This window comes from Rattus rattus, chromosome 18, assembly GCF_011064425.1.
Source record: "Rattus rattus isolate New Zealand chromosome 18, Rrattus_CSIRO_v1, whole genome shotgun sequence".
Classification (NCBI taxonomy): Eukaryota; Metazoa; Chordata; class Mammalia; order Rodentia; family Muridae; genus Rattus; species Rattus rattus.
The window spans coordinates 24,716,687-24,729,335 of NC_046171.1; the positions used below are offsets into that span (position 1 = coordinate 24,716,687).

The window sequence follows — 12,649 nt, forward strand, 5'->3', positions numbered from 1 at the left end:
CCAGTGTTCCTTTTGATTCCCACTTGTAACTTAGAGAAAAACACTCACAGTGTACAGAGTCCTTGATGTTCTGTAGATGAAAAGGATGTCCTCAAATTCCTTGCCACAGGATCTCAATGAAGGTGGTACCAACCTTGAATTCCAGATGGTGCATCCACAGAAGGGAAAGTGATGCTATCTACATCATAAATCTGAAGAGGGCCTGGGGAAGTTGTAGCTTGCACTATCTATCTATCACTCTAGCTATCCCTGCCTGTGGATGCCTTCATCATCTTCTCTGGGAACACTGGCCAGCAAGCCATGCTGTTATTTGCTTTTGCCACTAGGGCTACTCCAATTGCCTACTTCATTTCTAGGACTTTAACCAACCAGATCCAGGCAGCCTTTAGGGAGCCTCCTCTTTTGGTGGCCACTGGTCCTAGAGCTGGCCACCAGCCCCTCATAAAGGTATCTTATGCCAACCTGCCTACCATGCTCTGTGTAACAGAAATTCTGCTCTGCACTATGTGGGCATTGCTACCCCAGGCAACAACAAAAGGGAGCTCACTCAATGAGTCTGATGTGGTGGATCCTGACTTGGGAAGTTCTGTGCATGCACCGTCTTCTGTGGGCACCCATGGGAGGTCATGCCCAATCTCTACCTCTCCAGAGACCCTGAAGAGATGGAGAACAATAAGCAAGCCACTGCTGAGAAGTCTGGGCCATGGAGTCTGTGCCACTCATGGGATGAGTGGACTGTGCCAGCTCCTGAGTTCATTGCTCCTCAGCCATTGATGACAGACTGGTCTGAAGGTGTGCAGGTGTTCTCTGTGCCTCTCCAAGAGATCTCTATTGAAGACTTGATGTGCCCAGATGTGCATGGGTAACCTACCAATGGCCATTCCTCAAAGGAAAGTAGCTGTCCCTCCACCAGCAGCTGTCACCTGCTAGTACCTCCTTAGCCCCTCCCCATATAGCCATATAATGTACTTTCCCTCATTCCTGATTTTCCCTCTATACTTACCATGTTTCCCATCAACTTTATGAATTCTTCTTTTTAAACTCACTGTCTTAGCCAGGGTTTCTATTCCTGTACAAACATCGTGACCAAGAAGCAAGTTGGGGAGGAAAGGGTTTATTCAGCTTACACTTTCACGTTGCTGTTTCATCACCAAAGGAAGTCAGGACTGGAACTCAAGCAGGTCAGGAAGCAGGAGCTGATGCAGAGGCCATGGAAGGATGTTTCTTACTGGCTTGCTTCCTCTGGCTTGCCCAGTTTGCTTTCTTATAGAACTCAAGACTACCAGCCCAGTGATGGCTCCACCCACAATGGACTGGGTCCTTCCACCTTGATCACTAACTGAGAAAATGCCTTACACCTGGGTCTCATGGAGGCATTTCCATAACTGAGGCTCCATTTTCTGTGATAATTCCAGCTTGTGTCAAGAGACACACAAAACCAGCCAGTACACTCACCCAGTTCACTCACTACTACCTGGATGTGTGTGGGTGTAGAGCCATCTACTGGAATGTGAGTTGTTTCCCAGGCCACGTCTTCTCTTTCAGTTGCCACTAGTTACCTAGATGTGGGATTCTAGAGCCTGCTTCCTTCCCATCCATGCTGAGCCCATGTCTTTTAATCATAAATTTATTTATTTAACTTCCAGATTCATATGTATATACTGAATCTGTTATTTTTAAAGTATTCTGTGTAGCTTTTTTTAAAAAATTTTTAAGCCAGTCATTACTTACCAATGGGAAGTTTCACTCATTTCTTAAATTTGTCACTGCACATATTAACATATGTCCGTTTTGTATATATGTGTGGATATGTCTGTGTGTGAATATGTGTGTGGATGTATGTGTATATATTGTGTTTATTGTGTTTGGGGAAGTGTCTCTATATGTATGAGTATACCCCCCCGACCCCGTGTGTGTGTGTGTGTGTGTGTGTGTGTGTGTGTGTGTGTGTGTGCGCGCGTGTGCGCGCGTGTGTGTTGCCATTTCTTGAACCATCCATTCCAGCATTTAGGGTTACTGATTTTTTAGTATTTTCCAGTCTTATTTAATGAAAATATGGCTCCATATAATGATTTTATTTTGTTTTATCTTTGAGATAGGGTCTAACTATGTAGACCAGGCTAGCCTTGAACTCAGAGATTTTCTTGTCTTTGCCTTGTGAGTGCTGGAACCTAATGGTGTGTAACACCACTACAAGCTTAATCTTTTGCATGTAAGTATGTAATTTACAGTTTCTTTTCTATAGATTTTATGTCCACAGCCTTGATCTATTATCTGCTGGATGATTTCTCTTTTACTGTTTTAAAGTGATGTCAATCCTTTATCTTTCGTTTAAAAAGGTTTCTTTTTATTGGATGAATGTGGTGCCTATGTGCATATATGCGTACTGGGTGTGTGTCTGATACCCATGTAGGTCAGAAGATCAGACCTAGATCACCTAGAACTGGAGTTGCAAATGGCCACGAGCTGCCATGTGGGTGCTGGGAATTGAACTCAGGAACTCTGGAAGAGTAGTCAATGCTCTTAACCACTGAGCCACCTCTCCAGCTTCCCATCCACTATATTCTGATCATGATTTCTTCCCCCTCATCTTCTCCAAGATCTTCCCCACCAACATCACTCCACTCCTGTTTCTCTTTTGAAAACAAACAGCCACTCAAACGGCAGGTCCCCTGCGGTCCAGATACCGCCTGGACCTGAAGGGACCCGGTCAACAGTTCCCTGTACCCAAATCCCATGGGAGGGAGAGCTAAACCTTCAGAGGGGCAGACACGCCTGAGAAGCCAGAAGAGACTAGACTCTACCCACATTTCTGACTCCAGAGGAAAACACCTAACGCCATCTGGAACCCTGGTGCACGGGGTCTCAGGGAAAAGGCAGCACAGGCCCTCCTGGTTACTACCCTCACGGAGAGCTCAAAAGCAGCCCCCCATGAGCAACTTCAGCCACGGGACCACAGGTAAGACCAACTTTTCTGCTCCAAGAGACCGGCCTGGTGGACTCAGGACACACGCCCACAGGAACAGTTGAAGACCAGTAGACAGGAAAGACTACACACCTGAAAGCAGAACACTCTGCTCCCATAACTGGCTGAAAGAAAACAGGAAAACAGGTCTACAGCACTCCTGACACACAGGCCTATAGGACCGACTAGCCACTGTCAGAAATAGCAGAACAAGGTAACACCAGAGACAACCTGATGGCAAGAGGCAAGCGCAGGAACCCAAGCAACAGAAACCAAGATTACATGGTATCATCGGAGTCCAATTCTCCCACCAAAGCAAACACTGAATATCCAAACACACCAGAAAACCAGATCTAGATATAAAATCACATTTGATCATGATGATGTAGGACTTCAAGAAAGACATAAAGAACTCCCTTAGAGAAACACAGGAAAACATAAATAAACAAGTAGAAGCCTATAGAGAGGAATTACAAAAATCCCTGAAAGAATTCCAGGGAAGCACAATCACACAGCTGAAGGAATTAAAAATAGAAATAGAAGCAATAAGAAAGCACAAAGGGAGACAACCCTGGATATAGAAAACCAAAGGAAGAGACAAGGAGCCATAGATACTAGCATCACCAACAGAATACAAGAGATAGAAGAGAGCAAGAGCAGAAGATTCCATAGAAATCATCAAGAGAACTGTCAAAGATAATGTAAAACAGAAAAAGCTACTGGTCCAAAATATACAGGAAATCCAGGACTCAATGAGAAGATCAGAACTAAGGATAATATGTATAGAAGAAAGTGAAGACTCCCAGCTCAAAGGACCAGTAACTATCTTCAACAAAATCATAGAAGAAAACTTCCCTAACATAAAGAAAGAGATGCCCATAAACATACAAGAAGCCTACAGAACTCCAAATAGATTGGACCAGAAAAGAAACTCCTCCTGTCACATAATAGTCAAAACACCAAATGCACAAAATAAAGAAAGAATATTAAAAGCAGTAAGGGAAAAGGTCAAGTAACATATAAAGGCAGACCTATCAGAATCACACCAGACTTCTCACCAGAGACTATGAAAGCCAGAAGATCCTGGACAGATGTCATACTGACCCTAAGAGAACACAAATGCCAGCCCAGGTTACTGTATCCTGCAAAACTATCAATTAACATAGATGGAGAAACCAAGATATTCCATGACAAAACCAAATTTACACAATATCTTTTTACAAATCCAGCCCTACAAAGGATAATAAATGGTAAAGCCCAACATAAGGAGGCAAGCTACACCCTAGAAAAAGCAAGAAACTAATCGTCTTGGCAACAAAACAAAGAGAAGAAAAGCACACAAACATACTCTCATCCAAATACGAATATAACAGGAAGCAATAATCACTATTCCTTAATATCTCTCAACATTAATGGTCTCAACTCCCCAATAAAAAGACATAGATTAACAAACTGGATACGCATTGAGGACCCTGTATTCTGCTGCCTACAGGAAACACACCTCAGAGACAAAGACAAACACTACCTCAGAGTGAAAGGCTGGAAAACAACTTTCCAAGCAAATGGTCTGAAGAAGGAAGCTGGAGTAGCCATTCTAATATCAAATAAAATCGATTTTCAACCAAAAGTCATCAAAAAAGATAAGGAAGGACACTTCATATTCATCAAAGGAAAAATCCACCAAGATGAACTCAATCCTAAATATCTATGCTTCAAATACAAGGGCACCTACATACATAAAAGAAACGTTACTAAAGCTCAAAGCAGACATTGTACCTCACACAACAAAAGTAGGAGATTTCAACACCCCATTATCATCAATGGACAGATCATGGAAACAGAAATTAAACAGAGACATAGACAGACTAAGAGAAGTCATGAACCAAATTGACTTAACAGATATTTATAGAAGATTCTATCCTAAAACAAAAGGATATATCTTCTTCTCACCAACTCATGGTACTTTCTCCAAAATTGACCATATAATTGGTCATAAAACAGGCCTCAACAGATACAGAAAGATAGAAATAATCCCATGGGTCCTATCAGACCACCACGGGCTAAAGCTGGTCTTCAATAACAATAAGGGAAGAATGCCCACATATACATGGAAGTTGAACAATGCTCTACCCAATGATAACCTGGTCAAGGAAGAAAAAAGAAAAAATTTAAAACTTCTTAGAATTTAATGAAAATGAAGGTACAACATACCCAAATTATGGGACACAATGAAAGCTGTTTAAGAGGAAAACTCATAGCTCTGAGTGCCTGCAGAAAAAAACAGGAGAGAGCATAGATCAGCAGCTTGACAGCACACCTAAAAGCTCTAGAACAAAAAGAAGCAAATACACCCAGGAGGAATAGAAGGCAGGAAATAATCAAACTCAGAGTTGAAATCAACCAAGTAGAAACAAAAAGGACCATAGAAGAATGAACAGAACCAAAAGTTGGTTCTTTGAGAAAGTCAACAAGATAGATAAACCCTTAGCCAAGACTAACGAGAGGACACAGAGCGTGTGTCCAAATTAACAAAATCAGAAATGAAAAGGGAGAAATAACTACAGAATCAGAGGAAATTCAAAAAATCATCAGACCTTACTATAAAAGCCTATATTCAACAAAACTTGAAAATCTGCAGGAAACAATTTCCTAGACAGATACCAGGTACCAAAATTAAATCAGGAACAGAAAAACCAGTTAAACAACCCCATAACTCCTAAGGAAATAGAAGCAGTCATTAAAGGTCTCCCAACCAAAAAAGAGCCAGGTCCAGAAGGGTTCAATACACAATTCTATCAGACCTTCATAAAACCTCATACCAATACTATCCAAACTATTCCACAAAATTGAAGCAGATGGAGTGCTACCGAATTCTTTCTATGAAGCCACAATTACTCTTATACCTAAACCACACAAAGACCCAACAAAGAAAGAGAACTTCAGACCAATTTCCCATATGAATATCGAAGCATAAAAAATACTCAGTAAAAATTCTGGCAAACAAAATCCAAAAGCACATCAAAACAATCATCCACCATGATCAAGCAGGCTCCATCCCAGGCATGCAGGGATGGTTTAATATACGGAAAACTATCAAACCACTATATAAACAAAGTGAAATATAAAAACCACATGATCACTTCATGAGATGCTGAGAAAGCATTTGACAAAATTCAACACCCCGTTATGATAAAAGTCCTGGAAAGAATAGGAATTCAAGGCCCATACCTAAACATAGTAAAAGCCATATACAGCAAACCAGTTGCTAACATTAAACTAAATGGAGAGAAACTTGAAGCAATCCCACTAAAATCAGGGACTAGACAAGGCTGCCCACTCTCTCCCTACTTATTCAATATAGTTCTTGAAGTTCTAGCCAGAGCAATCAGACAACAAAAGGAGGTCAAGGGGATACAGATCGGAAAAGAAGAAGTCAAAATATCACTATTTGCAGATGATATGATAGTATATTTAAATGATCCCAAAAGTTCCACCAGAGAACTACTAAAGCTGATAAACACCTTCAACAAAGTGGCTGGGTATAAAATTAACTCAAATAAATCAGTAGCCTTCTTCTACAAAAAGAAAAAGCCATGAAAGAAATTAGGGAAACGACACCTTCATAATAGACCCAAATAATATAAAATACCTCGGTGTGACTTTAACCAAGCAAGTAAAAGATCTGTACAATAAGAACTTCAAGACACTGAAGAAAGAAATTGAAGAAGACCTCAGAAGGTGGAAAGATCTCCCATGCTCATGGATTGGCAGGATTAATATAGTAAAAATGGCCATTCTACCAAAAGCGATCTACAGATTCAATGCAATCCCCATCAAAATACCAATCCAATTCTTCAGAGAGTTAGACAGAACAATTTGCAAATCATCTGGAATAACAAAAAACCCAGGATAGCTAAAATATCCTCAACAATAAAAGGACTTCTGGGGGAATCACTATCCCTGAACTCAAGCAGTATTACAGAGCAATAGTGATAAAAACTGCATGGTATTGGTACAGAAACAGATAGATAGACCAGTGGAATAGAATTGAAGACCCAGAAATGAACCCACCCACCTATGGTCACTTGATTTTTGACAAAGGAGTCAAAAGCATCCAATGGAAAAAAGATAGCATCTTCAGCAAATGGTGCTGGTTCAACTGGAGGTCAGCATGTAAAAGAATGCAGATCGATCCATGCTTGTTGTACAAAGCTTACGTCCAAGTGGATCATGGACCTCCACATCAAACCAGATGCACTCAAACTAATAGAAGAAAAAGTGGGGAAGCATCTCAAACACATGGGCACTGGAGAAAATTTCCTGAACAAAACACCAATGGCTTATGCTGTAAGATCAAGAATCGACAAATGGGATCTCATAAAACTGCAAAGCTTCTGTAAGGCAAAGGACACTGTTGTTAGGACAAAACAGCAACCAACAGATTGGGAAAAGGTCTTTATCAATCCTACAACTGATAGAGGGCTTATATCCAAAATATATGAAGAACTCAAGAAGTTAGACTACAGGGAGACAAATAACCCTATTAAAAAATGGGGTTCAGAGCTAAACAAAGAATTCACAGCTGAGGAATGCGAATGGCTGAGAAACACCTAAAGAAATGTTCAACATCTTTAGTCATAAGGGAAATGCAAATCAAAACAACCCTGAGATTTCACCTCACACCAGTGAGAATGGCTAGATCAAAACTCAGGTGACAGCAAATGCTGGCGAGGATGTGGAGAAAAAGGAACACTCCTCCATTGTTGGTGGGATTGCAGACTGGTACAACCATTCTGGAAATCAGTCTGGAGGTTCCTCAGAAAATTGGACATTGAACTACCTGAGGACCCAGTTATACCTCTCTTGGGCATATACCCAAAAGATGCCCCAACATATAACAAAGACACATGCTCCACTATGTTCATAGCAGCCTTATTTATAATAGCCAGAAATTGGAAAGAACCCAGATGCCCTTCAACAGTGGAAGGGATACAGAAAATGTGGTACATCAACACAATGGAATATTACTCAGCTATCAAAAACAATGACTTTATGAAATTCATAGGCAAATGAATGGAACTAGAAAACATCATCCTGAGTGAGGTAACCTAATCACCGAAAAACAGGCATGGTATGCACTCATTGATAAGTGGATATTAGTTCAAATGCTCGAATTGCCCTAGATGCACAGAACACATGAAACTCAAGACGGATGATCAAAATTCGAATGCTTCACTCCTTCTTTAAAAGGGGAACAAGAATACCCTTGGGAGGGAATACGGAGGCAAAGTTTAGAACAGAGGCAGAAGGAACACCCATTCAGAGCCTGCCCAACATGTGGCCTATACATAGACAACCACCAAACTAGATAAGATGGATGAAGCAAAGAAGTGCAGGCTGACAGGAACAGGATGTAGATCTCTCCTGAGAGACACACCCAGAATACAGCAAATACATAGGCGAATGTTCTCACTGAACTGAGAACGGGACCCCTGTTGAAGGAATCTTAGAAAGGACTGAAAGAGCTTGAAGGGGCTTGAGACCCCATATGAACAACAATGCCAACCAACCAGAGCTTCCAGGGACTAAGCCACTACTCAAAGACTATACATGGACTGACCCTGGGCTCCAACCTCATAGGTAGCAATGAATAGCCTAGTAAGAGCACCAGTGAAAGGGGAAGCCCTTGGTCCTGCCAAGGCTGGACCCCCAGTGAACGGGATTGTTGTGGGGAGGGCGGTAATGGGGGGAGGAGGGGAACACCCATAGAGAAGGGAAGGGGGAGGGGTTAGGGGGATGTTGGCTTGGAAACCGGAAAAGAGAATAACAATCGAAATGTAAATAAGAGATATCCAAGATAATAAAGATGAAAAAAAAAAAACAGCCAAAACAAAACAAATTGTTAAATAAAAAGAAACAGCACAAGAAACACAAATACGTACAAATACCATAAAAACACAAAAATAATAAACTGTAGTATATGAGCAAAAGACCAGACTAAAAGACTAAACGGAAAGACAAAAGAATAAAAAGAAGAAAGGCAAACTTTGAAGAAGAAAGATGGACCGCCTTTTAAGCTTGTTAGTTAAATATTTAACAAAAGGTACCACGAAGCTGGATGTAGTAGTGAACATGTGCAGTCAACACTAGAGAAGCACAGGCAAGGGAACTCAGGCACATTTAAGGCTAGCTTGGTCTACACATGATGTTCCAGACCGGGCAGAGCTGTACAGTAAGATTATTAACATTAGTAGTATTAAGTAGTACGACTAGTAAAATAACTAATAGCCCTGTGATAATTAAGCACCTAATCATGCTGGCTGTTGCAGATAATCTCAAATACAGTAGAGGGCAGTGTGGCGAAGCTCGTTTCTGTGAAGACAGCAGGCTTGTCTACTATATCCATATTGTTGCTTTTTAAAAAAGTTTGAGCTGCGAAGGCGCTTAAGACCCCTTATGAACAACAATGCCAAGCAACCAGAGCTTCCAAGGACTAAGCCACTACCTAAACACTATACATGGACTGACCCTGGACTCTGACCTCATAGGTAGCAATGAATATCCTAGTAAGAGCACCAGTGGAAGGGGAAGCCCTGGGTCCTGCTAAGACTGAACCCCCAGTGAACTAGATTGTTGGGGGGAGGGCGACAATGGGGGGAGGATGGGGAGGGGAACACCTATAAAGAAGGGGAGGGGGAGGGATTAGGGGGATGTTTGCCCGGAAACCGGGAAAGGGAATAACAATCGAAATGTAAATAAGAAATAATCAAGTTAATTAAAAAAAAAAAAAAAAGTTTGAGCTGGCAGATGACTTGGTGATTCTGGTGTCTGCTGAGCAAGCATAAGGGCCTGAGATGGGTCCCTAACATCCATATGAAAGCCAAGCACAGCACTAAGGCTATAGACAGGTGGCCAGCCTGTGTAGCCAAAATGTTGAGATTCAAGATCAGTGAGAGACACCAGCTCAAAACAAAGAAAAAAGGCCAGAGGCCATGAATTTGAGAGTACATGGGGCTTGGGGAAGAATGAGAAAGGGAAAATGATGTAATTGGTATTTTAATTTAAAAAAAAAAAAAAAGGAAAGAACGATGCCTGAGTGTGTCCTCTGCATGGACATGAGTAGGCAAACATGCACAAACGAGAGCTGAGAGCCATTTAAATCCGAACAGAACCTAGCGATTTGTTTGCAGAGTTTATTTTTAAGTGAAAGATTAAGTAAAGTGGCATTAGTGTTCTTTATTCCTTTTTATTTGTGAGAGCCAGAGGTGTCAGCTCCTGTGGAACTGGAGTTAGAGGGGGTTGTGAGCCACTGAACACGGCAGCTGGAAACTGAACTCACGTACTTCACCAGAGCATCCGAGTCATGCCACAATTGCTCCAGTGGTCCAGCTCGCCTGGCAGATTGGTATTGTAGCTTGTCAGGTTCCCAGCTGTATAGGACTGTTACCTCCAGCAGCCTGAGTGGACTGAGGAAGGCAGCAAGGAAGCTGCCTGGGGCCAACTTGAGCACTTGTTCTACAGCCAATGTGTGTGATGTCTTCAGCCATAGGGTCTCATTTGTCATCTAGCTCTGAGGGGCAACTGAGAGCAGTGTCACTATCTTGTCCTGGTGGTCTCCAGCCCCTCCTGTACCCCAACCAACAGCTCACCTACCACCTCTAGGGAATTCTGTTTAGAACATGGGACTTTGGAACCCAGACACACTTATTTTCTTTTAAAGATAGGGTCTGGCTATATAGCCCCAGCTGGCCTGGAACTCATAAAGCTCTACCTGCTTCTGCATGCTTTGTGAAAGGCTTATGCCAATACACTGGGCCCAAGACACTGTTAGTCTTTCTCTGTTTAACAGAAATATTAATTTTTAAAAAGGTAATTCAGTGTTATGTGAACAGCAGGGCTTTTTAAAATTTATTGGAATGATATACTGAAGGAACTTTTGGAACATAAATTTTACACATTTAAAAGCAATGTAAAACTGTTGTACACGTAATGGGAGTATCTGCTGAATCAAAGTGTAATGATACAAGTCTCTGATTTTTTTCTTTGCATTGGTTCTAATTAAGTCAGTGCTGCTCATTATTAGTGGTGTGCCAGTCACATGTGAAACATTTCCAAGGTAGGGGGTTAAGGAATCTGATCTCAAAGTGCCATTCTTGTGCTGGTATTGGTAAAAATCTTGCTGTTATTCGTAATAATGTGTGGGTTCCAGAATGTAGTAGGCCAGAGGATATATCACCCAGTCTTTTTGAAGTTGTTTTTGAATGGTGTGGTATCTATTCTTTAGTTGGAGACAGAAATCCTTGTTTAAAACTCACTGAGCAAGTTTGTGTATTGTTATTGTTTTAAATGAGGAGGCATTTGGAAATCAGTAGTAAGGTATAAGATCTTAGAAGCTATTTAAAGATATAAATACTAATGGTGTTTAAGTTCATAGAAGCGTGTGGTAATTACAAGCAAATATGGAAATATACACTACTGTACTATTTAATATTATTACTTTTTTAGTATAAAAATTGGGCCTTTTTTTTCTTTTTTGGTTTTAAGAGACAGGGTTTCTTAGTGTAGCCTTGGCTGTCTTAGAACTTGCTCTGTAGACCAGGCTAGCCTTGAACTCACAGAGATCTGCCTGCCTCTGCCTCCTGAGTGCTGGAATTAAAGGCATGTGCTAAATGAGTTTACCCCATTGTAATTGGACTGCCTTTCCTTTCTCCTTCCCCACTGAGTTCTAATAAACCAGTGAGGGGATGAGCCTAAATTTCTGGTCTCTTGTGATTTACTTCTTTTACATTTTTGTTAAAGTGATGGTTCCTTTTTGTTTAGCCTTCTGTTTCTGATTGAATAACTGATACACAGTTGGTGGTTGTTTATGTTGTTTCTAGCTGACTACCTGGCTCAAGCCTTTGACTCCCTTTGTTTGGACTTGAAGACAGATGAAGGAAAAATCTTATTTTTGGAGTACCAAGCCGTTCCAGTAATCCTGAGACACCTGAGAATATCCAGTAAAGGGCTCTTGTCCAACGTCATCGACAGCCTGCTTCAGATGACAGTAGAGTCAAGTGAGCTTCCATCTTTGTGTCTGTGAGAAATGACACTAGGGTGTCCTTCTGATCACAACATGTTAGCCCCATACTCCCGGTACCGCTGCACAGAGCTGTAAATGATGACTGCTTTCAAAGTTATTATTTAGACCAGCGCACAGAATGATGATACATATGTGTAGCTGGTTCCCTTCTTCCTCCTCTTAGTCCTCCTCTGTCCCTTCCTGTCACATGTCTCCTGCTGTCCCTTCTGTTTCCCACATCCCCTGCAATGTCTTCCTCCCCTCTCATGATTCCCCTTCTATTTCAGTATCCTGCAGAAACAAACCTATAGACAGAGCTCTATACCCATTCTATAATCTACAGGTCAGCTCCTTGTATGAGAAGTAATAGGATCTTTGTCTATTTCATTTGTCACAATTTTGTTTGCATCTTTTCTGGAAATGTCATGATCTTGTTTTTCTTTATGCTGCATAAAATCCCCTTGAGTATGTGTATGTGCCACATTTTCTTCATTAACTCCCTTGCTGATGGACATAGAAGGATTCATCCATTTCCCAGTTGTTGGGAATCATGGATGCACAAAGCTCTGTGCTGGGCTGACTTAGTGTAGATGGGTGATAGAGTGGGTCTGTATTTAGTTTTG

General features: G+C 41.4%; 2 protein-coding genes across 4 annotated transcripts in view; both read left to right on the forward strand.

Annotated features, from left to right (window-relative positions):
- Positions 1-12,649, forward strand: part of P4ha1 (prolyl 4-hydroxylase subunit alpha 1) — a 1,160,453-nt gene that overhangs the window by 648,489 nt on the left and 499,315 nt on the right. The window lies entirely within an intron of this gene.
- Positions 1-12,649, forward strand: part of Ccdc138 (coiled-coil domain containing 138) — an 82,118-nt gene that overhangs the window by 61,461 nt on the left and 8,008 nt on the right. Inside the window, exon 14 of the mRNA XM_032888375.1 lies at positions 11,845-12,021. Within this exon, the coding sequence (XP_032744266.1) occupies positions 11,845-12,021 (177 nt within the window). The remainder of the gene's footprint in view (positions 1-11,844; positions 12,022-12,649) is intronic.